The sequence below is a fragment of the Grus americana genome, chromosome 27, assembly GCF_028858705.1.
Source record: "Grus americana isolate bGruAme1 chromosome 27, bGruAme1.mat, whole genome shotgun sequence".
In the NCBI taxonomy this organism is placed as follows: Eukaryota; Metazoa; Chordata; class Aves; order Gruiformes; family Gruidae; genus Grus; species Grus americana.
This window is the reverse complement of record NC_072878.1, coordinates 1,056,671-1,083,882: the sequence shown is the minus strand read 5'-3', so window position 1 is coordinate 1,083,882 and position 27,212 is coordinate 1,056,671. Positions and strand designations below refer to the sequence as shown.

Genomic DNA, 27,212 nt, shown 5'->3' with positions numbered 1-27,212 from the left:
CTGCACTACGGGACCCTCCTGGGCAGCAGAGCTTGTGTCCACATGGCAGCAGCTGCCTGGGGCAGTGGGTTTCTCGATGCTGTGCTGCACACGGCCAATACATTTTCTATACCACTCTGCCAGGGTAATGCTGTAGACCAATTCTTCTGTGAAATCCCCCAGATCCTCAAGCTCTCCTGCTCGGACACCTACCTCAGGGAAGCTGGGATTCTTATTTTAAGCTGTTTTTTCGGTTTTGGCTGTTTTGTTTTCATTGTGGTGTCCTATGTGCAGATCTTCAGGGCTGTGCTGAGGATCCCCTCTGAGCAGGGAAGGCACAAAGCCTTTTCCATGTGCCTCCCTCACCTGGCTGTCGTCTCCCTGTTTGTCACCACTGGCCTATTTGCTCACCTGAAACCCCCCTCCATCTCCTCCCCATCCCTGGACCTGGTGGTGGCAGTTCTGTACTCAGTGGTGCCTCCAGCAGTGAACCCCCTCATCTACAGCATGAGGAACCAGGAGCTCAAGGATACCCTCAGGAAACTAATTCAATGGACCTTACACCACCAACTGTAATTTGTCTCCCCTTCTCTGCAGAGTGCCTATGGTATATTTTAAGCCAGTACTCTGGGGGTTTTTTTCTCTGATAATCATCATTAGAGGTAATTGCCTGGGTTCATAGCACTTCTCTTGAGGCTCTGTCCTATTGTGTCTGATCCTTGAAGAGCCATGTGTCACCTTTTGCCTTCCTAATAGCCTCTCTGCAATAAAAGGGGATCTCCTGAGGGAGGTGCCTGCAGCCTGGGCTCTCCTTGATAGAGTTGTGGCTAAGAACAAGTGTGTTAGCTTTGCATGGCAAGGTTTTGGTAGCGGGGGGCTACAGGGGTGGCTTCTGTGAGAAGCTGCTAGAAGCTCCCCCTGTGTCTGATAGAGCCAATGCCAGCTGGCTCCAAGACAGGCCCACCGCTGGCCAAGGCCAAGCCAATCAGCGCCTCTGGGATAACATATTTAAGAAGAAGAAAAACACTTAGAGAGAGAGCTTTTGCAGCTGGAGAGAGGAGTGAGAAGATGTAAGGAACTCTGCAGACACCAAGGTCAGTGCAGATGGAGGGGGAGGAGGTGCTCCAGGCGCCAGAGCAGAGATCCCCCTGCAGCCCATGATGAAGACCATGGTGAAGCAGGCTGTCCCCCTGCAGCCCATGGAGGAAGGATGAGGGCGTGTAGAGATTCCACCTGCAGCCCATGGAGGACCCCACGCCGGAGCAGGTGGAGGCACCCGAAGGAGGCTGTGGCCCATGGGAAGCCCATGCTGGAGCAAGTTCCTGGCAGGACCGGTGGACCCGTGAAGAGGGGAGCCCACGCCAGGGCAGGTTTGCTGGCAGGACTTGTGACCTCGTGGGGGACCCCATGCTGGAGCAGTTTGCTCCGGAAGGTCTGCACCCCGTGAGAGGGACTCCATGCTGGAGCAGGGGAAGGATGAGAGGAGTCCTCCCCCTGAGGATGAAGAAGCGGCAGAAAGATCGTGAGATGAACTGACCGTAACCCGCATTCCCTGTCCCCCTGTGCCGCTGAGGGGGGCAGAGATTGAAGCCGGGAGTGAAGTTGAGCCCAGGAAGATGGGAGGGGTGGGGGGAAGTGTTTTAAGAGTTGATTTTATTTTCTCATTCCTCTACTCTGTTTTGCCTTGTAATAAATTAGATGAATTCCCTCTCTAAGTTCGGTCTGTTTTGCTCGTGACAACAATTAGTGAGTGATCTCTCCCTGTCCTTATCTCGAACCACAAGCATTTTGTTATACCTTTTCTCCCCTGTTTGGTGAATGAGGGGAGTGAGAGAGTGGCCCTGGTGGGCACCTGGCCTCCAGCCAGGGTCAACCCACCACAACAAGCCAGAGGAACTGGACTTCCGAAGTCTCTTCCGCCTGGTTTTCTCCTTCTGTTTGGGGAAATAATCTCATGGTATCACTGTTAGACACCAAGCACTTAGTTGAAGGCTCTCGTCTTGGTGTCCAGGGGCATTGGAAATGGTGCACGAGCTCCCAGTCCCCTTCCTCAGGCTGTCACAGGTATGACGGGGCTGATGGCACAGGTCCGACCCTGTGGAAAGGAATCTGGCATGGTCAGGAGAGGATGGGGACACTGCAGGTACTCTGGGGTGGGAAGTGAATGGAGACTCAGAAGGTGAAAGACCCTGAGATGAAGTGCCCCCAGGGCAGAGCACTCCCTCCAGGTACCCGCAAAGAAAGACTCTGCAGTGCTGTGGGAGTCCGTGAAGATGCAGCAGGCACAGGGCAGGAGAGTGAAGAGATGCAGGAGGTGCCTGAGGAGCCACAGGGCCAGGACTCTGCTGGTGTCCTGGGGAGCAGGGCTGGCGGGGAGGCAGAGTGGGGCAAAGGCGGTCAGGGCTGGGGATCCCCTGCAGCGTCAATGCAGGAGAGGCCGAGAGGGAGTGGCCTGCGCTGGCACTTGGGGCCAGCTGCAGGCCTGGGGCCGATGGGGAGGATGAGCCCCCCCTCTGCCTCCCAGCAGCTGCTGTGCCCTTCCGAGGGGCTGGGGCTGTGGGCTGAGTGCCCAGAGCTCTGCAGCAGCCCAGACTGCCAGCCCAGACTGGGCTGCTCTGCTGGGCTGCGCTGGGGAGAGGGCAGGGAAGGTGGGGGAGAGCCGGGGAGGGGATGGGCTGGACTGGAAAGTGCCCAGGACAGGAACAGCCTGATGTTATCGGAGCTGTGTGACCCTCCAGGGGGAGGACCCGCTCCAGTGGGCCTGTGGAGCAGAGCCTGATCTCCTCGAGAAGGAAGCAAGTCATCACAGGTGCAGGAGAGAGGAGCTGCTCTGTGCCATGTTCCCTGGACACGCTGGGGAAGCTGCCCCAGGGCAAGTGGGAGAAACCGCCCCACGCATCGTCCATTTCCCTCGCTGACCATACACCCAGCCCTGGGGAGGGACCTTGGTTGTGGGGCCAGCTCCGTCCTCCTGCTGGGCTCAGTGCCTGTCCTGGGGCACGGCCAGCCCGGTGCCGTCTCTCTTCTGTCCCACACCCTGCAGATCCCACCGCACGGCTGACTGCTGACACCTGCACGGGACACGACCGAGGTTGTGCAGGGGCAGGTATTGGTGGGGGGCTGCCAAATGGAGGGCTGCTGCGGGTGGAGGCATGGAGGGCTGCCACGGGGACTGTGCTGCTGGAGACGTTTCCCCACCCCAGGAACGCACCCTGCTCTATCTAGTGCCTGCACTGCAGGGCCGGGGGGCCATGTTGGGCAGCAGGGCTTGGCCAGCCCAGCTGAGGAGGTCTCCTCTTCTTGCCCCACGCTCTTCAGCCCACTGTCAGCCTATAGGCATTGCCACAGTGCCTCTGCGCTGGCTGCTGGGTGTCTCCATGTGCCCTGCTCTGAGCCCATGCAGGGACCTGCCGTGGGTGTCTCTGCTGGTCAGCATGGCCTGCCTGCACAGTCCCAGGAGATCCTGGACAGGCTGCCCTTGGCGATGGGCTGTGATGGTCCTCAGCCCACAGCAGGTTCTGAGCAGCAGCCCAGGAATGCTTCCCTGGGGATGAGTGCCTCACGCTGTGCTGGCTGCATGTGTGAGCCTCGGGGGATGTCCTCACACTATGGTTCTTCTGGGTACAAAAGGGGAACCATCATCTCCCAAAGTGATTTCAGCTGGGTGGGAGCTGCCAGTGTTGCAGAAAGGCTGGCACACAGAAAGACTATTTGAATAAGGACAATCATTTCATTGGGCTCTAGTCCAAACCCCTCCTCAGACAGCTCCTGATAGATCAGGTGCTCAGGGCCTTGTCTCAACAAATTTGGAATATCTCCACTGGCTGAGATCCCACCATCTCCCCCGGGCCCTGGCTCCAGTGTTTGGCTCTGAGGGCTTTCTCAAAACAGGGCAGCTCTCTCAGCCTCTCCTTGGACATAACGTGTTCCAGGCCCCGACCACCCTTCTGGCCACTGCTGGAAAATCTCCACTCGGTCAGGGTCGGTCTGGCTGCTGCTGTGGACCAGAGGCTGGATCATGAGCTGTCCTGGTGTCAGCTGAGACACAGTTAATTGTCTTCCCAGTAGCCAGTCTGGGGCTGTGTTTGGGATTTGTGCTGGAAACAGTGTTGATAACATAGAGATGTTTTTGTTACACAGAGATGTTTTTGTTCTTGCTGAGCAGGGCTTACACAGAGTCAAGGTCTTTTCTGGACCTTCCACTGAAAGCTGCCCCCAGAGCTCCACCAGGGCCGGTGTTTCCTGTCAGCTGAAGGAGCCGTCTGTCCTGTGAGACAGTCCCGCACGGGCTCTGGAGATGGGAGGGAACTGGAGGCTCTCACAGCTCTGGCGGCCCAGCTCTGGCTGGGCTGTTTGTCCCTCCCCGGGTGCCTTCCTGGTGCGCCTGGGGATCCCTGCCCTGGAACACGCCAGGAGCACAGGCACCACTGCTACAGGAGACATGCCGCCACAGCTGCCCCGCCCACCAGCTGCCGGGGGAAGTCCCGCCCCCTCCCAGCAGCCACAGGGGCCACTTGCCCCGCAAGTCCCTCTCCTCTCCTGGGCATGTGCTCTGCTGGGATTGGCTGGTAGCACCGGCCACCCCTGCCGGCTTACATCAGACCCGAAAGGCCCTTCCCATACACACACCGCGGCCGCCATTTTGCTCTGGCCACCCTTCCAGGACAGTGGGTGCCGCCATTACGTGGCCGTGAGCCGCCATCTTGGTGAACAGCATACTGCTCTGTGATTGGCTAGCGGCCATTTCTTGACATCGTCACCCTCGTGTGCTCTCAAGCAGCCCCTATGATTGGCTGGCAGGACCAGCTGCCCCGTCCTGCTGTCCTCAGGGGCACATCACAAAGGAAGCGCCCTGTCATTACATAGAGGGAGGAGGCCGCTTCTGCCTGCCTCCTTTCATCCTGCCTGGTGACTGGCTGGCAGCCATTGTTGACAGCATCATAGCCAGGTGTTCTCAGGCAGCCTTGCAATTGGCTGCCTGTCTCCTTTGGTCCAGGAAGTGCTCAAATAGGAAAAGAGATACCATATATATGATATATAGAAAGAGATTTATAACAGGGGGTGTATAATTATATTAAGAAATTTATTTATTTATTTATAAATAGATACAATAATATATCATTAATTATAATAATAATATAATATATTTTATAACATATTAATTATATTAATTATTATATAATGATATATGCGGTTTTTACATATACATTTCTAAAGCTACAGAAAGAGCTTGTTAGGTCACAGCTGCTGGAGTAGTTGATAGGCCAAGAGTAGCCTCATGGCTTGTGTAGATGCTTGTGAGGTCCCTGGAGACTAAATACCTCAACAACGAGTACATGGCATATAGGAGGATATGTGCTTGTGAGGTCACTCTCAGCTGAGGAGCTGATAGGCCCGGAGCAGGCCCATGGACTGTGTAGGTTGTTGTGAGGTCACTGCTTCCCGAATAGCTGACAGGGCAGGAGCAGGCAGATGGTCTGTGTGGGCGGTTGTGAGGTCACTGGTTCCCAGGTAGCTGGAAGGCCAGGCGAAGGCCAAAAGCTTGTGTAGGGGTTGGTGAGATCATTAGTGCCTGAGCACTTGATAGGCCAGGAGAAGGCCCGTGGGCTGTGCAGGTTCTCATGAGGTCTCTCTTGCCTGAGGAGCTGATAGGCCAGGAGCAGGCTTATGGATAGTGTAGGTGCTTGTGAGGCTCCTGGTGCCTGAGGAGGTGATAGGCCAGGAGCTGGCGGATGTCTGGTGAATGTCCTTGTGATGTCAGTGGTGCCTGAGTACCTGATAAGCCAGGAAGAGGCACATGGCAGTGGTAGATGCTATGACATCACCTGTGGCTGAGTAGTGGATAGGCCAGGAGTATGCCCATGACTTGTGCATGAGCTCGTCATTTCCCTGGTGCTGGAGTAGCTTTTAGGCCAAGAGCAGGGATATGGCTTGTGTGGGTGCTTCTGATGTCATCAAAATAATCATTTAGACCCCACCCAAATAGGGCTTTTTGGAAGAACCAACGTCAGCAGAAGCCTGTACACAGCGCGCGCACACACACACACACACACACACGTGTGACAGTGTGACCCATGAGCACACAGCAGCAGGAGTAGGAGGGTGTGAGGTCACGGTCACTGTAACTCCCAAGCAGAGAGCGCTGGCAGTGGGAGGGCTGTGAGGTCACCATCAGTCTAAGTGCTGCTCAGAGAGCGGTGGCACTAGGAGGGTGTGAGGTGACGTCAGCAACGGCAGCCCGTGGCCGTGGGGCTCGGTGCCGAGCAGGTGTGTGCATCAGAGGGGCATGCCGGGGGCCGGGAGCTGCCCAGCCCCGTGCCTGCGAGGCCGAAGGAGCAGCCCCTGCAGCCCTGGCTGGAGCAGTCGGGGTGGGGGTGGCTCCGGGGCCCCGCAGGGATGTGCCTGGGCACGGTGCCAGGAGGAAACCACAGACTGCCTGCTGGGGCGCTGCGGGGGGAGCGCGGCGAGCGCTGCCAGGCCACGTGGGCTGTGGTTTGTGCACCTGCAGGCTCCGGCTCCCGATCTGCCTGCGGGGAATAACGGCCCCTGGGTGACATGCGGAGAGTCAGGGACACATCTGAGCCTCGGGGCTGCGTGTCTGCTGCCAGGGCAGGGACATGTCCCAGCTCGGGCTCCTGCGAGGGACCCGCCGTGGGGCTCTGCGGGGAGGGATGGGCAAGCCAGCACTCCTGGCATGGAGCTCTTCCCCTGGCCGAGGACTTTTCCCGGCTGCTGTTCCCAGCACAGCGGGGGCTGTAGCAGGGGCAGGGGCTGTTTCCTTTCCAAGCTGACACAGACCCCGGAGCAGTCCCAGCTGCGTGGTTCCCATGGCTTGGCGGTGCCTGGACACTCACGCCTTGGCTTCTTGGGTGAACCCAGCAGAGGAGATGCTCATTGCTCCCCGTGCCCACAGCAGGGGCCAAGGGGTGACAAACCCATTTCCCCATCACACCCAGCTTGTCCCGTGACAATCCCCCACTGCAGTGATGATGACACCCGCAGCGAAACATCTATGTCCCTCATATATGGTCATGAACGGTGCTGGAGAAGTTCATTGGAGGGCTTGGCTGTGTCGGAGGGGAGATCACTCCCGATAACGTCTAAGAAGGTGCTGCTGCTTTGATTGGCTCCTCCTGCAGCTGGGTCGGCATCGACAGAGATATATTACCCTCCCATCGTCGTTGTCCCTGTGAGTCCCCAGGAGGCGTGAGAGGGAGTGGGGTTCCGCAGGGCTGTGCCAGCAGGGCAGAAGGCTGAGGATGGGGATGGAGGGACTCCTGTCCCCTCAGGTGCTGTGGCTGCTCCTCTGGCTGCAGCTGTGCAGGGGTAAGTGCTAACATCCTTGTCCCGGAGTTGGGGCCAGCGGGCTCCAGTGGGGTCATCGGGACACCTCTGGGAATGGGGTTGCTTTGAAGGTGCCGCTGAGGTGAGGGGCAGATGTTGCTCCAGTTGATGGAACTTCTGCCTTTGCCTGTGCCTCTCTGGGTGGGAGAGGGAGCTGTGGGCCTGGGGGCACGGGGCTGTACAGGGGTTTCTGGGCTGGTGAGGAGACGGTGCCCTGTGCAGGGCCGGGCACGGTGTGCAGACGGGCATGGGCAGGGGGTCATTGAGGTGGGAGGAGGTGCTTCAGGCTGTGGGGTGGTGAATGGCCCAGCAGGGCCAGAGCTGGGCACCTCCAGCCCTTTGCAGCCCGTGTGGAGAGAAAAGGAAGGGTGAGGGCTCCCATGCTGGTGCCTGTGACTCAGCCTGGTCAGGAAGGACCTCCAGACCTGTGGTCTGTGGCTCAGTGCTCTCCTGACTGTTCCCATGTTGGTGTTTGAAGGGGCTGCGGAGGTGAGGCTGGAAAATGGTGGTGGACGCTGTGCTGGAAGAGTGGAGGTGAAACAACGAGGCCGGTGGGGGACCGTGTGTCATTATGACTGGGACATGTCTGATGCTGCAGTGGTTTGTAAGCAACTGGGCTGTGGGTCTGCTGTTAAAGCTCATGGTGATCCAGACTTTGGAAAAGGATCTGGCCCCGTTTGGATGTCTGGTGTTCAGTGTCTTGGAACCGAGCCTGCCCTGTCTGACTGCAAAAACACAGGAAGGAATAGACAATACTGTTTTCACTTTCGGGATGCTGGAGTGACATGTTCAGGTAAGGGGCCAGCCCGTTCCCACCTTTGTGGCCAGGGTCAGGAAAGGGACCTGGCTGTGCCCTCAGGGAAACATGGGGGTACTGGAGAAGTACCCAGTGTGGCCAGTCACCCTGCTGAGCTGGGACTGTCATTGCTGGTTTCCCTGGTCCCTGAGGAAAGCCCAGGGGGAACCTGCCACTGCCTGACCCCTGGTGTGGCTCAGCCCACCCTCCATGGGTGCCTGGGGCGGGAAATGAATGCCCACCCTGCCCCGCAGTCTCTGTTGGTTCCCAACTTTCTCCTCCTGTACACACAGGAGCTGTCTGGCAGCACCGAGGACCTGGTTCCCCCATGCCAGAGGCACTGGGAGCAGCTCACGTGGCCACCCACAGCCCCACGGAAGGGCCCAGGGTCGTCAGGGACTTTTGGGTTGTGTTCCCTCGCAGACACGACTCCCCCAAAGCAGAGGGTCTGCTGAGAGGGGAACAGCACTGGGCTTGGGCAGAAGAGCAGGGTGGCCCATGGCCACCTCATGCCTCTTCCAGGGTCACCCCATGAGAGCCAGCCCAGAGGGAAACACCCCTGTGCAGGCAGTGCTGACCTGCTGCCCAGCCTCTCCTGCCTACCCCAGCCCCTGGCTGCCCTGTGTCACAGGGCCTTGGCCAGCACTTGCTGGCTCTCCTTGGTGCCTGTCCTTGCACTGGGAGCTCGTGTCAGCCCAGGGCTGCTCCTCTGCCCGCTCTCCTGCCTTCTGACCAGCCCTTGGCCAGGGCTGTGCACGCCTGGCACTGCACTCTGGCCCTGGCTGAGGACCCTCCCCGGGCAGGTGCTGGAGCTGGGGGCTGGTGCAGACAGTGACTGTAGGTACACCCGCACTGCATCTGTGCCCTGTGACATGTCCCATCTCCCAGCAGTGCCCCAACAGTCCGAGAACCATGTGGGACTGCGGTGCATTTCTGGTGGCTCCAAGGGGTTCCTGCGCCTGGCCCTGAGCTGGGTGGGGCAGAGCAGGCTGCAACAGCCAACAGCACCTGGGCCCATCTCCTTGGGGCCAAGAGCTCTGGGTGCTGCAGGGCCTGGGGCCAGTTCCTGGCAGCCCAGGGTCTTCAGAATAGCAGTAGTTGACTTAAGTGGTGCCTGTGGCTGTGGGTTTGGGAGAAAAGCCAGCCCCTGAGTGCTGTGCTGATTTCTGAAGAGTGGTTGGGGGGTGTGTGGTGTGTTTGTGCCATCAGCACCCACTGGCAGATGCTGGTGTGTTCGTGGGACTCTTTCCCTGTGGCTAACTTGGAGATGGGGTGAGGCATGGTCAGGCAACTGCCAGAGGGCTCTGGGACCTCACGGGGGTCTTTGGTTGCTCCAGGATTTGTCCAGCTGGTTGGAGGGGACAGCCCCTGCTCAGGACGAGTGGAGATCCGTGACGGGAACCAGTGGAAAGCTGTCTGTGACTCAGACTTTGGTCCCAAAGCCGCTGACGTGGTCTGTGGGGAGCTGCAGTGCGGCGTAGCCCTGTCCATGCCTGGGGCAGCTCATTTTGGAAAAAGTGGTGGTTCCATCTGGGACAGAGAGCTGCAGTGTTTGGGGAATGAATCCGTTCTTGCCTTCTGCCCAAGAGGGTCCCCCAGGGACCAGCCCTGCACCCAAGCCAACACTGCCGGTCTCACCTGCACAAGTAAGGACTCAGGGTGGGGTGTTGAATGCTGAGTGTGAGCTGGGGACAGGGAGCAGGATGGGGCCTGTGCTGTGCTGGGTGTGAAGGCAAGAGGGGTGATGTGGTTTTCTGCAGCCCTAAGAGACTGCAGAAGGAGCAGAAAGGAAGGCTGTCCCTCTGGACTGTCCCCCAGCTACCGACGCTGTAAGAGCACCAACGCAGCCTCTCTCATCTTCCTCTGTCCCCAGAGTACACAGGGTTCAAGCTGGTGAATGGCAGCACAGCTTGTGATGGAAGAGTGGAGGTCCAGGTGCTGGGGACCTGGGGCACCCTCTGTGCTTCCCATTGGGACCTCTTGGATGCCCACGTTCTCTGTCGCCACCTCAACTGTGGGTTTGCTGAGTCCATTCCTGGAGGAGGGCATTTTGGGAGAGGCACGGGCCCCACCTGGAGAGAGTCATTCCACTGTGATGGGACTGAAGGCCACCTGGGACAGTGCCCAGTGACTGCCCTGGGAGCCTCACCATGCTCCCACGAGAATGTCGCTGCTGTCATTTGCTCAGGTGAGTGGTGGGAAAACACTGTGTTGACTCCATTTTCCCCTTGGGTGTGACATGGCCACCCAAATCAAGGGACGCCATGGCGGCAGCAGCAGGGTGAATTTCTCCCTGGAGAAACCCCAGCTTCACCAGGAGTGATGTGGAGATCTTGATGTGCTCAGACTGAACGCTCTGATGTGGGAGAGCTGAGGACTGAGCCAGGCCTGGGGTCCCCTGCTCTCATGATGCGGGGGCTGTGGGGCTCAGCTCCATCCCTCCGGCTGCAGACAGCCCTGTCCCAGACCCACAGAGCCCAATCCCACACCCAGAGGGGCTGCCCGCCTGTCCCCAGCAGCAGCAGCAGCAGCAGCAGAGCAGGGGTGTGAGCTGCAGAGCAGGACTGGGCTTTGCCCTGGCTTCTGCTCAGCACAAGACCCAAGCTGGGCCTGTTTGGTCAGAAAGGGCCCCCTCGCTCTGCTCCCTGCCAGGGACACTGGCTCCCAGTCCCCGTTCCCCAGGGGCGCAGAGAGGGACAGAGATGTGTGTGCTGCCCCGTGTCTCAGCAGTGCCAGTGCCAGCGCTGAGGTTGGGCAAGGCTTGTCCTGGTGCTGCCCATCCCCAGGCCATTGCACCACCTGCTGCTCCCTCCTGCGGGAGCTGCCCCATCTGCCTCAGCAGGGACGTGCTGGGTGGTTCTGCCCCAGCAAGAGCCAAGAGAGTGTCTTGCCCAGGAAGGCTCAGGGACTGGGAAACCAGCAGTGTGGAAACCTGCTCCTGAAGCTCACTGCGGAGGGCTGGGGGCAGGCAGGTGAGCTTCAGGGCACCATGAGGTTTCCAGAGCCTGGAGAGGCACCTCAGGTTCCTGGGCTCTCTGGTGCTGCTGAGGGCTGGGATGTGGCTGCTCTCCCCAGGCTCAGCCAGCTCCGCATCCCTGCGGCTGGTGGGTGGAGGGAGCCGGTGTGACGGGCGAGTGGAGATCTTCCAGCGCGGGACGTGGGGCAGAGTCCTGGATGACCAGTGGGACATGCAGGAGGCCAGCGTGGTGTGTCGGCAGCTGCGGTGTGGAGAGGCAGAGACAGCCTACAACCCCCCGAAGCCTGAGAGAGGGACGGGTCCCATGGGGCTGCGAGGGGTGCGGTGCGCAGGGCACGAAGCCAACCTGACCCTCTGCAACACCTCCCTGGCCGAGAGTGTGCTGGCAGCAAGTATTGCAGAGGATGTGGGGGTCGTTTGCTGGGGTGAGTGGCACTGCAGGGGCTCCCCAGGCTCTGGGCTGGGTGGGCACCAGCCCCTGACAGCAACTGGGGTTTCTTCCCACTGCAGGGAGCCGGCAGGTCCAGCTGGTGAACGGGTCCGGGCGCTGTGCTGGGAGAGTGGAGATCTACTACCAGGGCAGCTGGGGGACCATCTGTGATGATGGCTGGGACCTGCCCGATGCCACTGTCGTTTGCCACCAGCTGGGCTGCGGAGGGGCGGTGGAGGCAGTTGGCTCTGCTCGGTTTGGGGAAGGCTCCGGGCAGATCTGGCTGGAGAGCGTGAACTGCTCCGGGGCCGAAGCTGCTCTCTGGGACTGCCCGGCAGGGTCCTGGGGGAAGCATGACTGCGGGCACAAAGAGGACGCAGGAGTCGTCTGCTCAGGTCTGTGCTGGGAGCTGGGAGCTGTGGTGGGAGCCCAGTGCCTGGGGAGGCTGGGCCAAGGGGAGAGCTGGCAATGCTCGAGGCTGTCGCTGGCTGCCTCTGAGCCTCTGCCCAAGCCCATCCTGGGGACACCCATGCACAGGTCCCCTCAGTCCCATCAACGGTCTCTGAGGAACTCAGTTGTGCCCAAGGGTTAGCAGGGAGGGCAGGGGTGTCGTCCATCAGGGACTTTGTCCATTGGTGCAAGGGGGACTTGCTGGCCATGCCTTTGCCTGGCTGAGGACATGGGGGCTGCAGGGGTACCCCTGCTCCCACAGCTCCAGACCAGCCTGTTCCCCCTCGGTGCCTTTCATCCCAGATTTCATGGCCCTGAGGTTGGAGAACAGCACCACCTGCTCCGGGCGCCTGCAGGTTTTCTATAATGGGACATGGGGGAGCGTTTGCTCCAACTCAATGACTCCCAAAACGGTGTCGCTGGCCTGCAAGGAGCTGGGCTGTGGGGATGCAAAATCCTTGGAACGATACCCGACCTCTGGCAGGCTGACTGGCCCCGCCTGGCTGGATCGCGTGGAATGTGGGGAGAGAAACAGCTCCTTCTGGCAGTGTCCCTCCTCTCCCTGGGACCCACAGTCCTGCGATGACCTGCGAGATGAGACCCACATCACCTGCAACGGTAACTCTGAGCCACCTGGGCACCAGCATCCCCAGCTCCTGCTCCCTGCTGGGCATTGTCAAACGCAGAGACAGAGCCCACAGGGGCTTTTCCTTCCCATGCCAGACCCTCCTGCTGCTGCTGCTGCTGGTGGTGGCACAAAGGGGACTTCAGCTCTGAGCCCCACACATTCACCAGCAGTTGCCAGCCGGGCTCCCAGCAGTGCCTGGGGGAGGCAGAGGTGTCTCCAGGCAAGGTCTCGGAAGGGACCTGTCAGGGCTCCAAGGAGCGTCCCCTCCTCCTGCTCCTTTTGGGGCTGAGCAGTCAGGGTCCCCCACCGTGTGCCGTGTGTGTCCCCTGAGTGACCAGGGTTCAGCTGCATCCATGAACGAGGTGGCACAGGGATGTGCGAGCAGAACTCAGCCCCGCTGTCTGCCACACGACCCCCCTGCAGCAGCCCCTTCACTGCTGCATTTCCTTCTCCAGGGAGACAGCCAGAAACGCCCCCGGCCCTGGGGGCCACGTGCCCAAACTCCACGAGCTGCACAGGTAGCTGCTCCTCTGCGTGCCTGTCTCAGCTGGCAGGGCTCTGCCTGCTGTGCCGTGCCCTGAGAGGTCTATGCCTTCTCCAGACAGGGAGAAGATTCGTGCCGTGGGAGGCGAGAAGGGGTGCTCGGGCAGAGTGGAGGTGTGGCACCGTGGCTCCTGGGGGACGGTGTGCGACGACTCGTGGGACATGCAGGATGCCGAGGTGGCATGCAGGCAGCTGGGCTGTGGCCCCGCAGTGTCTGCCCTGGGCGAGGCTGCCTTTGGGGAGGGGACGGGCCCCATCTGGCTGGAGAAGGTGGAGTGCCGGGGGACAGAGCCGTCTCTGCAGGACTGCTGGGCCCAGCCTGGGGACAGCGGTGCCTGCCAGCATAAGGAGGACGCTGCCGTGAACTGCTCGGGTGAGGGGCAGGGCTGGGGCCCCTCATGGGGGTATTGGCAAGGAGCTGGGACAGGCGTTTTCCCTGCTGGGTCCCAGCATGGCTGTAGAGCTCCTGAGAGCAAGGCTGTCTGTGCAGAGCCTGGGAGCCTGGTGCCAAGTGGGCAGCAGCTTCTGTGGGGCTGGATGTCCTCCAGCCTCTGCCTGCAGGGCCCTGCAGCCCCCGGGGGCATCTCCTGGGCTGCCTGCACTGTCCTGCCCATGGCCCTGGGCTCCTTCCTGGCCACCCTGACCAGCCCCACAGGAGGGACACTTTGGGTGGGATGTGTCAGGGATGTCCGCACACGTGCACACACACACACGGCGTGCCAGAGAGGAGGCTCCCTGGTACCTGCACACCCAGCCTCTCAGCCCTGCTCTCCTTCTCCTCCTCTGCAGCTGCACGCAGGACAGCAGCACCAACCCCTCGAGCAGGTAAGCTGTCCTCCCCGTCAGCGCTGGGTCTTCCCAGGGCCAGGCTGTGACCCACAGCCGGAGGGAAGGGGCTCCTTGCTGGGGTGTGAAACTCCCAAGAGGTGTCCCCGGGTTAGCGGTGGGGGAGGGGTTTGGGAGGGCTGTCATTACCCGGTAGGGTGGGAGCTTCCCCATCACTCCCCCCCTGGGGTCCCTTACCCCCCCGGTGTAAGGGGGGGGTCAGGACTGGGCTGTCCCAGCCCCCACCTCTCCCAGGCCTGCTGCTGCTATTTCTGTGTTCCTGCCCATGCAGATCCCACCCAGGGCCATCCAACGGGCAGCGGGAGAGTCTCATTGCCCGTCATCATCTGCATCATCCTGGGAGCCCTTCTCTGCCTGCTCCTGGCCCTCCTGGCCAGGCAAGTGTGGAGTGCTAGGGCTGGACGCCGAGGTGGGTCCTTCCCCCATGGTCCCTGGGGAAGATGCCTCCTGGCTGTGGGGTGTCAGTGAGGGGTACAGGCAGAGCTGGGGGGACAAGAGTGTGTGCTGCCTGCATCCCCATGTGCCACACCAGCAGCAAGGGGCAGAGAGAGTCCAGACTCGGGGGGAGTTAGGGATGGGGCAAGGAGAGCAATGGCCGAGCTGGGCTGGGGGAGATGGGAGCAGAGGGGAGGCAGGTGAGGATGTGCCACTGGCAGTGCTCTGGGCAGCTCTGGAGGGGGCTGTGGGGCAGGGGAGATGCTGGGAGAAGCATGGGACAGCAGGGTCCATCCCTGTGGCATCAGGCCCCCAGGCTGTTCCTCCCTCCAACCCTTACCTACCCCCCAGCAGGGCAGGGGCCGTGCTATGGATCCATGGGGCAGGGAGGGGGCAGCTCCAGGGACAGAGGAAAGGCAGGAGCTGCTCCAAGGTCAGCACCAGGGACCTGGCCCAGGGCCCAGAGGGGCACGAGGGCTATCTCTGAGGGGATGGTGTGAGGGTGTCGCTGCCCCTGACCATCTCCATGGGGACATTGCCTTTACTGAGGAAGTGTCAGCGGTGACAGGACAGCACAGTGGGGCTGTGCTGTGGGGCAGCCCTGGGCTGTCCCAGGGGCAGAGGGCTGGTGGAGCAGAGCAGGATGCCGTCCCCTCTCTGCCCATCCCTGAGCCAGCCCTGCCTCTGTCCGCAGGCTCCGAGAGAGCTTGGGAGCCCTTCCCTGAGGCCCTGTATGAGGAGATCGGTTACAGCCCGGCATGGGAGAAGCAGGCGAGGTTCAGCGGCTCAGGTGGGTGTGGGTCCCTGATGGGGGGCACATCTGCAGGGCTCTTTGCCCTGGCCCCCAGCCAAGGCTGCCCCCCTGCAGCCCCCTGGCCCATGGTCCCTGCAGCTGTGGGGCTGTGGGGTGTGTGGGGACAGCAACCAGGTGGTGGGCGTGGGAGAGGAGCTTCCTCCCCACCAGCTCTGCCCATCCCAGCTGGGGACAGCCCCTCTCTGCCTGTCCCTGCGTCCCACCTGGCACCTGAGGGGTGAGGGAAGGGGCTGTCCCAGGGCAGCTCTGGGAGCCCCTGTGAGATGGGGTTTGTCCCAGGGGAGCAGGCTGAGTCCTGAGCCCTCCTCCCCACGCAGCCCTGGCTCGGTGGGTCCCCTGTCCCCAGCAGCACTGAGCCCAAGCTGGGTCAGCAGAGCGCACTCCCATAACACCTGCATCGCCTCTCTCCAGGCTCCTATTCAGAGGGATCCCTGACCAAGGTGCAGCCCCAGCCCGGGGACAGTGAGGAGGAGGATGGTCTGGGGTCAGCCCCAGGTAACGGGGGGCAGGAAGGGGTGGATCTCTCCTCCCTGCAGACTTGGGATGGACAGTGGTGTCATTGTTAGAGTTGGGGAGGACACAGGCAGGGGTCTCCTGTGGTGCTGCCAAAACCAGTGTCTGAGCCCCATGTCCCCGCACATCCTCCCATCCTCTGCTCTGCAGGACGTGTCTTCTCACTGTCACCAACTCTCCTCTCCTTTCAGACGTCCCTGTCGGGCCCAGAGGTGACCCAGCAGATGGCTATGATGATGCCAGGGAGGTTTCTGACCCTGGGGAGGATCCTGCCTCTGGTCAGGGAGACTGGGAAATGCCCAGGGCCCCAGAGGAGGGAGCAGGGCCCAGGGATGCACCTGGAGGTGAGAGGGAAAGATAGCGCTGCCGGTTCCTGGGGTGCCATCCCTGCTGCTGGATGAATCACTGCCATACTGAGACCCCAAAATCCTGGGATGGGGGAACCTGCCCTGGGAGTTTTCCTTGGGGAGACCAGGGGTGGGAGAGGGATCTGACCATCTCAGGAGTGGTGAGGAGAAGGGGGAAGGTGATGTAGAGACCAGGAGGGCACCTCATGGGATGAACATGCAATGGGCTGCCTTGCTGCCTGCAGGGGCAAAGCTGCGCTCCCAGAGAAGTGCTGGGGCCCCTGGAGCTGAGGGAGATGCCTGGTCCCTGTCCCCGGAGAGCACAGGCTATGACGATGCTGACGAGGTGTCTCTGGCACATCCCCCTGAGGACACAAAGGCTGTGACACCAGAGCTCAGTGCCCAACAGTCCCTGGGCCCCGGGCCAGGACAGCCCGTCCCTGCCGTGCAGCTGGGTGCAGCCAGGAGGGAGGAGAGGTCTGTGCAGCTGGGAGAGCCGTGAGCACCAGGGAACCGTCTGCCTTTTCCCATGGGCAGCAGAAACAGCCGGGCATTGCCTCTGGTTTTATTCTCCTGTGTTTACCCCCTGCCTCCACATTTGTTCTTATTAAAAGCCTTTGGGGGTATGACCCAGAGCTGGTGCTTGCCTGCCCAGGTGTCGGGGTGTCTTCCTGAGGCTGATCGGGGGGAGCAGAGCACAAGGAGATGGCAGTGAGGAAGGGCCACGTCTTGGGGACAGTGGGTTCAGGGTCAGGCTGTGGAGCTGCGAGAGCCCATGTTCCCTGGGGAATATTCCTGCTGACAGAGACATTTCCATCCTGCCAGCCACAGTTTCCAGCAAAAATGGCTCCCTGCAAGGTCCCGTGATGCACCCCAGAGGGAGCGCCCATCTCCTCACCCTGGGGTTCCCCAGCTGCTCTTTCCCCCAGGCCCTGCCTGGGCCACACTGGTCCCATGGCACAGAGGCCATGACAGAGCTGCTGTGTTGGGGTGAACCCTGGGCTGTGGCCCCACAGAAACGAGCCCTAAGGTGGCTGCAGTGCCCTGAACACCCCATCCAGCCCCAGGGGGTCTCACGTCCCATGGATCACCTCCCACAGTGGTTAGGAGGCAGCTCCGCTGCCCACTGTCCTGGCACAGGGTACAGAGGCACTTGCTGGGGCACACGGGGCTGGGATTGCCCCTTCCCTGGCTTTGCCAGGTCCCCAGTCTCCATGAGCTGTTCCTGCTCCCTTGGGCCCTCACAGACCTTGGAGCAGTGCTGGTAGATCCCCAGAGCTGCCTCCTTCCTGGGCAGGGACTGTAAGGCCCCACGGCAGCCCTGGGACCCCCTCGTCCTGCTGCGCTCCAGCCCCCAGCCCTGCCCTCCTGCTGCCTCCCAGGGGTGTCAGTGAGGGTTTGTGTCGGGGCAGTACCTGTGTGCAGGTGCAGGGGGGATGAGAGCAGGAGCAATGGGGGGACCTTTCCCTCAGTGCTGTGGGAGGCAGAGGAGGGACAGTCCAGGGGAGGGAGAAAGGATCCCCAGGAGACATGGGCTGCTGCCCAAAGCCATCATCCAGCCCCTGCTCTGGAGAAGGTCCTGTCTGGGAGGCTGCTAATTTGGGCACATTTCCATGGCAGAGGGTATTTTGTGTCCCTCCCCTAAAGCCGGCACTGCTGGGAGCTGAGCCAGGGTCCCTCTCCTTGGGCTGGGGCTTTCACCTGCCCCAGCTCCCATGGGCAGAGAAATGACTCACGCAGGAGCTGGGTAGGGTGAAGGGTTTGACACTTGGGCGGGAACCTGAAACCCAAACTGCCCTCCCAGGTCCCACCGGTGGGTCTTCAGACCCCTCAAGCTCTTCCCTGATGGGCTTCTCTGCTGCAGACCAGAAGGTGTGTTGGGTGTCCATTGCAGGGGAGCAGCCCCAGGTGGGTAGCACTGCAAACAGCAGGATCTGGCCCTAGAGCAGAAGAGGGGAGGAGGCAGCTGTCACCAAGAGCATCTCCCACAGCAGCATTGCCCCATTCCTTGCTGAGAGCTCCTCCACCCCTGGGGTAACCTTGAGGGATATGGGGGAAGCCCAGGGTCACAGACCCCTCTGCCCTGATCCTTAGAGCTTTCCTGCTGGCAGTCCCTGGCCTTGTGAGATGCAGGGCTGGAGCCTGCCCAGTGGGACTTTCCCAAGGGACGGAGGCTGTGTTTGCTGTGCCCATGAGTGTCACCCATGATGATGACCTTGAGGGTCTCTCCCTGATAACTCTACTCTCCTGAGGGATTTCCACAGCTGTGATCTGCCCAGCGTGAGGCAGCAGTGCAGAGGGTTGGGGTCTCACCATCAGGCCCCTTGTGTAGGTCCTGGGGAGCTGCTGCAGGAGCAAGCACAGATCTGGGGTACACTGATGATCCCGCATTGCTGCAGAGAACAGACCCAGCCCTCAGGCCCAGACTGTTCAGGCCCCAAAACACCCTGAAATGGGCTCTTTCTGCTCAGGTGTGCTGCCCCCTCACACACACCCCTGGGCTCTGTGGCTCATCTCCCTGAGGAGGAGGAGGAGGAGGCAAAGCTCTGCCAGGTGCCAGCATAAGGGAGAAATATTACCCCTTGGGGAGGGCAGAGCTGGCAGGGTAGTGGCATGGGGCAGACACTGGGCTCTTCTCCCTGGTCCCCACCTGGGGCGGCTTGAGTCCGCAGCTCAGTGTCCATACTGGCACCAAACATCCTGTGTTCAGAAGATATCCCCACCCCACTGCCCTTCTTCTGTACTTCACCTTTATACCTTATTTCTCTGAATTTGGGCCCACCGTTCCTGGGGGGCACTGAGCACCCTGCAGTAAAAGGGTCTCATGTCCCATTTGGGTTGCAGGTGGTTTTGGTGGGGAATCAGCTGAGGCACCATCTCCTGGCCCTTGCTGCCTGTGCATGGCTTTGGACAGGCCTGTGTCTCCCTGATCCCACCAGCATGGGCTGGATGAAGACACCAAACCCCCAGGAACAAGAGGTGGGTAGCAGCCCCAGCAGTCCCACCTCTGCAGGGCTGTGCCTGACCTCAGCACCTCTGGGTTCCTCTGCTCAAGGCAGTGGTGATGGCAGAGGGAAAAAGACCTGGAGACAGGGACAGGGTAAGAAATGCCATTCCACCAGCTGGGAGTCCCACAGGCCTGTCCAGGCTGGTCCAGCTCAGACACCCCTAGCTGCTGGCACAGGGGGGTGTTTCCCAGCTGGGATGGGATCTGCACCTGAGCTCAGGTCCAGCACCTCTGGTGCTCAGCAGAGGCAGCACACACAGCCCTCCTCACCCCACAGACAGGCCCTGGGTGGGCAGGGCAGGCCCACAGTGCCTGGAGAGGACCAGTGCTCCAGCTCCAGCCTGTGCCCGCCTGAGGCTGGGCACTGGGGGAAAAAGCACCCTTGGAGATGCCGGGGATCGAACCCAGGACCTCCCACATGCGAAGCGGGCGCTCTGCCGCTGAGCTACATCCCCTTCACGCCTGCCAGCAGGACAGACACTCTGCTGCCGTGACATGTCTATGACAAGCACAGCCCTGTTGTCCCCTGGGTGCCCAGGGACCCTCTGCAGAAAACAGCATTTGAAGCCTCCTGAGATGGGGGAAGCCAGGACAGCCTCTCCACAGGGGCCTGATCCTGGCACAGGGGTGCACTGCAGAGCATTGCCCCTTCCACGTCTCGGCAGGGCAATGGGGCAGAAGGAGGCTCTTGCTGCAGGCGCTGCTCCCACGCTCTGACCCACTCTGGGCTTGATGGAGAGGAGAAAACCCCCGAGCCTCCTCTGCCACCCAGGGCAACAGGCGTCTGCCTCCCATCTGTCCCCAGCTCCACAGGAGGAGCAGAGCAACAGGGTGAGGGAAACACCCTCCCTGGGGTGAGGTGTCCCCAGGCTCTGATGGCACCCCAGGGTGTGCAGTGGGGGGCCATGGGGACAGAAACCTCTCACCCCCTCATCTAGGTAGCGGGCCTCCCCCTGCACCCCCCTCCCCGCCAGCATCCCTGGAGGTGGGGTGAAGGGCAGGCTTCCATCTCCCTGGGGCTGATGCCCAGAGAGGAGCACAGAGGTGTTTCATCAGTCATTGCAGCAGGCGGGTCAAGGAGGGCAAGAAACTCTGCTCAGGACAGCGTGTGACTACACACGACGCCCATGCACTGCAGTGGGTGATCCTCAGCACGGCTTGGTCAGCTGTCCTGGGCACATCAGAGGTCTCGCTGCGACAGACCTCCAGAGGAAGGGTGCTGCCATTCAGGCCTCAGCTCCAGGGAGTGCCTCTGCCTGGGAGTGGGGGGGGACAGTGGCCTCTGGTCTGGGAACTGAGAACCAGGTGAAGGGGGGTGTGAGGAGAGGAGCAGTCTGTGCACCATGGAGAATGACAAAGAGGAGAGAGACAGAGTCTTTGCAGAGACTGTGCAGCAGAGAGACCTCGATCCCTGTGGAGCAGGGAAGGAGGGAGAGCTGGAGACCACCCCAGAGGAGCACTGAATGGAGAGTCCTGCCCAGGGGGAGGCTGGGGACTCGTGGTGCTGGAGGAAGGCTCCTTCTGAGCTGCAGGGCTGCAGCTACAGAGCAGGGACAGTGCTCTGGCAAGAGGTGAAGGAGCAAGCAGGGCTGGGGCAGGCTGGAGGAAGGCAGACAGGTCTGCAAAAATCTGAGGGAGAAAATGATTGCTGAAGCCCAGGGTTGAACCAGGGACCTTTAGATCTTCAGTCTAACGCTCTCCCAGCTGAGCTACTTCAGCCCTGCCCCAGCAGCCCTGGTCCCCATGCCACCCATGCCAGGCCACAGGCTGGCACCCAGGAGGAGTGCTCCTCAGGGAGGTTCCCAGGGGAAAGCTGTGCCCAGCCCTGAGCAGAGGGGACCTGGCTCCTCCCTGACCCCAAGGCCAGGTGGGCTCCAGCTTTGGTGGAGGCCAGCTTACACTGGGCGTGCCAAGATGTCTGTGGGCCTTGTACAAATGGGACAGTGGTGAAGGTAAATGGGCAGACCAGGCATGTGCAACTGCAAAGGCTGAGGGTTGAAGAAGCGTGGGGCTGGTGGAAGACCTTACCTCCTTCCCCAGGGAAGGCCTCCTCCCACCCTTTTGTCCCTGGCTCCACTTCACTCACTCCTTCATGCCCAACTCCTCTATCTCCTCCCTGCTGAGCAGCGCAGGGGGATGGGGAATGGGGGTTGTGGTCAGTCCATAACAGTTGCTCTCTGCTGCTCCTTCCCTCTAAGACTTTTCCCATGGGGTCCCTCCTATGGGCTACAGTCCTTCAAGACAAACCCACTCCAGCATGGGCTGTCCTCCATCCAGCATTCTTTCAAGAATTGTCCAACATCTTCAGTGTTGGGTCCTCGACGGACTGCAGGGCTTACTTTCCCCACCATGGTCTTCTCCATGGGCCGCAGGGAAATACCGGCTCTACTCTGATATTCTTCATGGGCTGCAGGAAACTATCTGCTCTTGTGGCTGGAGCACCTCTTCCCCCTCCCTCTTCACCAACCTTGGTGCTTGCAGGGCTGTTTCTCACATTTTGTCTCCCTTACTCCTCTCCCATTCTGGCAGTTGTGTCCTTTCTTAAATATGCTTTTGTAAAGGTCCTACCAGCTTCACTGATGGGCTCGTTTTTGTGCAGTGGTGGTCTGCTTGGAGCCTGCTGGAACCACCTCTGTCTGGCATGGGGAGGCAGCCCCTGGTGTCTTCTCACAGAGAACACCCCCACATCCCCCCTGCTGCCAAACCCTGGACACCACCACCAATACACAGTGTAAATCTTCGTCTTGCTGAATGACATCCCCTTCCTCTTCCCTCATCCACAAATACAATTTACTCGCTGGGGAGGAAGAGAGAGAACAGAGAAGGCCTTGATGCTGTGCAAACATGGTTCAGCAATAGCTACACCATCGGTGTGTTGGCAACTCTGTTTTGGTGACAAATCCCAAACACAGCACCACAGGGGCTGCCGTGAAGAAAATTAACTCCATCCCAGCCCAAACCAGTACAGTGTGCCTGGAAGAATGTTTCCAGGATTAGCTGCTCTATCTCCTTCCCAGGGAGAGAGGTGAGGCTGACTGGCTGGTAGTTCCCTGGGTCCTTCTTCTTGCCCTTCTCGAAGACAGGAGGGACAGGACATGTGGTTTCTTCCACTCTTTGGAGGACTGTATTGTGTGCACACACGTGAACTGAGGCAAGAGTCCTCCCACCACCTGTGGGTTTGTGGCAGGTATGGGAGGAAGCTGAGTCCCTGTTATGGATCCACTCGACTCCCTGACCACACCGGCAGTAGTTTGGTTCAGGGTCCAAAGGAGGTAAAGGCCCAGGTGTAACCTGGCCAACAACTTCTCTAGTTCCAGTCTGGTCTCTGAAAACAGGAGCAGAGGGACATGGTGAGCATTGATGTATATAGGCTTGGAAACTGGAATACCCATCACATGATTAAGACATGAGTAACAGGTGGTTCCTCCAAGACTCATTTATCAAGGAACAAAGAAAGTTGTGGGTACAAGGAGTCTCATGCATACCTTTCCCATCACATGGAATTTGAGTATGAGCCAACCACTCTATTCCATAAATGTGGCAGCCTAAGGGTATCTTCTTTGAGCTCTCCCTGCTAAGCAGCTGGCTGCCCAGTGGTGATCTCTCCTTGAGCTGGGACACCTCTCAAGGTTACTCCTCAAGGCTGAGACCTCTTACCCACTGCAGATCTTTGCTAAGTGACTGATATCGTGCTTAATCTTGTGTAAGAGTGCACTAAGATTTTGTATTGGTGACTTTGATTCTGTTTTGGTAGCTGTGAATCATTGTTATATCCTCTGTGCAGTAAGGAATAGAGTGATCCTTGCCATCCGACTTTGATAAGGTGCAGTAAAACTGCTTTTGCTGATACTTCTGGCGGTGGTTCTTTAATTGGTCTAAATCGCCCGTCTGTGACAAGCTAGTGTAGTCAGCAGGAGTCTGGATCAGGATTTGCGACAGGAGACCTTATTGCAGGCATACAGTGTATAGGGCAGGCTTACGGGAAGAGGGAGACTTTTTACCAGGGCCTGTAGTGATAGGACAAGAGGCTTTTAAACTGGAAGAGGGTAGGTTTAGATTGAACTTAAGGATGAAATTTTAACTGGTGAGGGTGGTGAGACATGGGCACGGGTTGCCCAGAGAAGTTGTGGATGCCCCATCCGTGGAAGTGTTCAGTGCCAGGCTGGATGGGGCTTTGAGCAACCTGGTCTAGTGGAAGGTGGGTCCCCCATGGGGTCAGAAGTCCTTGAGGAGCCTGCTCCAGCATGGGCTTCCCACAGGGTCACAGCCTCCTTTGGGGGCAACCACCTGCTCTGGAATGGGGTCCTCCAAGGGCTGCAGGTGAGTATCTGCTCCAACATTAACCTCCATGGGCTGGTGGGGGTCAGCCTGCCTCACCATGGTCTTCTCCATGATTTGCAAGGGAATCTCTGCTCTGGTGTCTGCAGCACCTCCTCCCTCTCCTTCTTCACTGACCTTGCTGTCTGCAGGATTTTTTCCTCACTGTTTTTTTTTCCTACCTTACTCCTGTCTCACTCTGGCATTTGTGCCCTTTCTGAAATATGCTTTCACAGAGGCACCACCAGCTTTGCTGATGAGCTCAGCTTGTGCCAGCAGTAGGGCTATTGCAGTGCAGGCTGGACTTGGCTGTGTAGGGCATGGGGCAACACACTGTCTCTTCTGACAGGGGCTCCTGTCGCCCTTCCACTACTAAAAAATGTGGATGTAGAAACCCATACAGAGCAAAATGCTTGGCCCTGCTCTTCCACTGTCAAGAACTCCAAAGTACTCATTGGAACAGAGAAGGCCTTGACACTGTGCACACACTGCTCAGCAATAGCTAAAATATGGGTGTGTTATCACCACTGTTTGGGCCACCAATGCAAAGCACCATATGAGCTGCTATGAGGAAAATTAACCCCATCCCACCTAGTCCCAGTACAATCCGCACCCTTATTCCACAGCATTTCCGTCATGCTCAGGTCCCACATTGACTGATACACCTGAGTGTACACATTCAGGATGTACACAATCGCCCGATTCCTGTGTTGTTGCATTTCTACACCCTACTCGAGCCTTTCCATTCTCTCTCTTTCTCGTTCCCACAATCCCCTCTTACCAACACTTACAACTTGTACTACGTACTTAAACCAACTTTACTTCCAACAGTCAGGTTTACACATCCTCATTAACCACTACACCCTGTTCCTTGACACACGCTGATATTATTCACTCATTCCAGGCCCACTCCCTCCACCCCCACACGTGTCAATGACTTGGGTCCCATCTGCCAAGGTGATCACTCAGGACAGGTGAAGTACTCGCCCCATTCCTCGTGAGGATTGCCCGCTGTTGGTTCAAGTGGTTCCTGCTGCCTTGCTTCCTGGCACATGCAACTCACATCATGGAGTATTTTCCCCCAAGGTTAGATCTCCTTGAGGTACACACCAGATCTCCCATCCTTCCACATTACCCGCCGAGTACAGCCAGGTCCTTGAGCCAAGACAATCTCACAGATGGGCTTGCTTGTTCCCAGGGGAGGAGCAGCCCACACTGCCTTCCCCAGCCAGCTCCCTGTGTGCGCTATGGGGACCTTACCTCCTCCCACAGTATGCGCAGGCTTTGTTTGGGCAGGACCAGGAAGGTTAGCAGATCCTCTGGTGTGTACCAGCTGAATGGCTTCTGCTAAACTGATCACCTGTCCAATATGACATGAGGCAGTGTCCCCATGACTTTGGCCTGCTCCCTCAGCGTCCTTGGGTGAAGTCCCTCCCATCTCATGGACTGGCAAGGGTTGAGTTTGATCAAGTGACCCTAGATTTCATCCCCACCCACTGATGGTTGTTCTCCATGGGTTCTGCTTCAAGGTGCAAGGGCCTGGGAGACCTTGCTGATGAAGACTGAGCCAAAGGCAACATAGAGCATCTCAGACCTATTTACACCTGCTCTTGCTAAGTTCTGCAGCAGCCCTGCACTGTCTTTGTTTCTTCTTTAACTTCAGTAGTAACATCTCATCTTGGTGCCATTGAGCTCCTTTGAGAGAGTCAACTGAATATCCTTATGGGCTGTTGCAGGAGGCCGTCCTTAGAGACCAGTGGTACTGAGCTCTGCTCAGCGCTCAGTACTTGTGCTCTGCCCTTCAGTGCTCCTGCCCATAAAATCCTGCAGTTGTTACTACCCTGTTGTCCATCCCGTAGTGAGGTCGATACTTCCCAGCTGCTCCAGCAAACAGATGACAAGTTTCTCCTGATGATGTGGTTTAGGCCCAGCCGGCAGCTAAGCACCACGCGCTGCTCGTTCACCCCTCCTCTGGCAGGATGAGGAGGAGAACAGAAAAACAAGGGCAAAGCCTGGAGGATTGGGATAAGGGCAGTTTACTGGGACAGCAAGGGAGAGGGAAAACAATCAACAACAGCACTGATAACAGATATTCACAATGGGTGATAACAGAGAACAATTTACCGATCCAACCACCGACCGACTAGACGCTCAGCCCATTCCAGAACCGTGCCGAAAACCGCGCCGCCCCCCCACTGCCCGACTAGCCCCCCTTTTATGGTGAGCATGATGTCACATGGTATGGAATAGCCCCCGGCCAGCTTCGGTCACCTGTCCTGGCTCCCTGTGAAATTAACTCTGTCCTTGCCAGAACCAGGACATTCGTAAAGGATCAGACACAACAGGACAGAGCCTCAAGGGAAGTGCTATGAACCCAAGCAATTACCTCTAACTATGATTATCAGAGAAATAAAAACCCAGAGTACTGGCCTAAAATATACTCTTGGCACTTTGCAGAGAAGGGGAGACAAATTACTATTGGTGGTGCAAGGTCCATTAGATTAGTGTCCTCAAGGCATCCTTGAGCTCCTGGTTCCTCATGCTGTAGATGAGGGGGTTCGCTGCTGGAGGCACCACCGAGTACAGAACTGCCACCACCAGGTCCAGGGATAGGGAGGAGATGGAGGGGGGCTTCAGGTGAGCAAATATGGCAGTGCTGATAAACAGGGAGACGACGGCCAGGTGAGGGAGGCACGTGGAAAAGGCTTTGTGCCGTCCCTGCTCAGAGGGGATCCTCAGCACGGCCCTGAAGATCTGCACATAGGACAGCACAATGAAAACAAAACAGCCAAAAACTAAAAAACAGCTTAATATAAGAAGCCCAACTTCCCTGAGGTAGGCATCTGAGCAGGAGAGCTTGAGGATCTGGGGGAGTTCACAGAAGAACTGGTCCAGGGCATTGCCCTGGCAGAGAGGTATAGAAAATGTATTGGCCGTGTGCAGCACAGCATAGAGAAACCCACTGCCCCAGGCAGCTGCTGCCATGTGGACACAAGCTCTGCTGCCCAGGAGGGTCCCGTAGCGCAGGGGTTGGCAAATGGCAATGTAGCGATCGTAAGCCATGACAGTGAGAAGGAAATATTCTGCTGAAATCAGAAAGTAAAAGAGAAAGACCTGTACAGCACATCCCCCATAGGAGATGGCCCTGGTGTCCCACAGCAAGTTGGCCATGGCTTTGGGCACAGTGGTGGAGATGGAGCCCAGGTCGAGGAGGGAGAGGTTGAGGAGGAAGAAGTACATGGGGGTGCGGAGGTGGTGGTCGCAGGCTATGGCAGTGATGATGAGGCCATTGGCCAGGAGAGCAGCCAGGTAGATGCCCAGGAAGAGCCAGAAGTGCAAGAGCTGCAGCTCCCGTGTGTCTGCGAATGCCAGGAGGAGGAACTCAGTGATGGAGCTGCTGTTGGACATCTGCTGTTTCTTGGCATGGGGGCCAGTTCTAATAATGAAAGGACAGCGAAAAGTTAGGACAGAATCCACTGAGAAAAAACACTCTCTTTTTCATAGAAACACCCCCCAATTGAAATGCATTTCCTTTCTCTGGTTTGTGCTGGCTGAGTGTGTTGTGAGGAGCTGAGGAGTCAGCTGTGCTCAGCTGCAGTGGGTACGTGGAGCTGGTTTGTGACACCTCCAATGAAGACAAGCGATGTCAGCTGTAATCCACCTTCAATGGAAAAATTAAATCTCTGCACTCATGATTTGGAAAAGTGAGGGATACACAAGAGATTCTTAGCATGTCCTTATAGGAATGTTATCTGTGGTTTTTATTTTTGACCATCACATCCGGGA

The 27,212-nt window shown here is 58.8% G+C and overlaps 3 protein-coding genes across 3 annotated transcripts; 2 read left to right on the top strand and 1 right to left on the bottom strand.

Moving 5' to 3' along the window:
- On the top strand, positions 1–597 carry LOC129196862 (olfactory receptor 14A16-like; the record flags this gene model as incomplete). Its single annotated transcript, XM_054804830.1, has 2 exons — positions 1–462; positions 577–597. Coding segments are annotated over 2 exons (483 nt in total), but the record flags the coding sequence as incomplete, so codon positions are not given.
- Positions 598–9,398: 8,801 nt separating this feature from the next.
- LOC129196861 (scavenger receptor cysteine-rich domain-containing protein SCART1-like) lies at positions 9,399–15,971 on the top strand. The gene is made up of 10 exons (XM_054804829.1): positions 9,399–9,765; positions 9,993–10,307; positions 11,195–11,521; positions 11,607–11,921; positions 12,280–12,594; positions 13,206–13,520; positions 14,265–14,402; positions 15,123–15,218; positions 15,654–15,726; positions 15,947–15,971. The coding sequence occupies exons 1-10, from the start codon at positions 9,399–9,401 to the stop codon at positions 15,969–15,971; spliced, it is 2,286 nt and encodes a 761-aa protein (XP_054660804.1).
- Positions 15,972–25,994: 10,023 nt separating this feature from the next.
- On the bottom strand, positions 25,995–26,489 carry LOC129196859 (olfactory receptor 14J1-like; the record flags this gene model as incomplete). The annotated part of the gene is made up of 1 exon (XM_054804828.1): positions 25,995–26,489. A coding segment is annotated over exon 1 (495 nt), but the record flags the coding sequence as incomplete, so codon positions are not given.
- Positions 26,490–27,212: the final 723 nt, after the last annotated feature.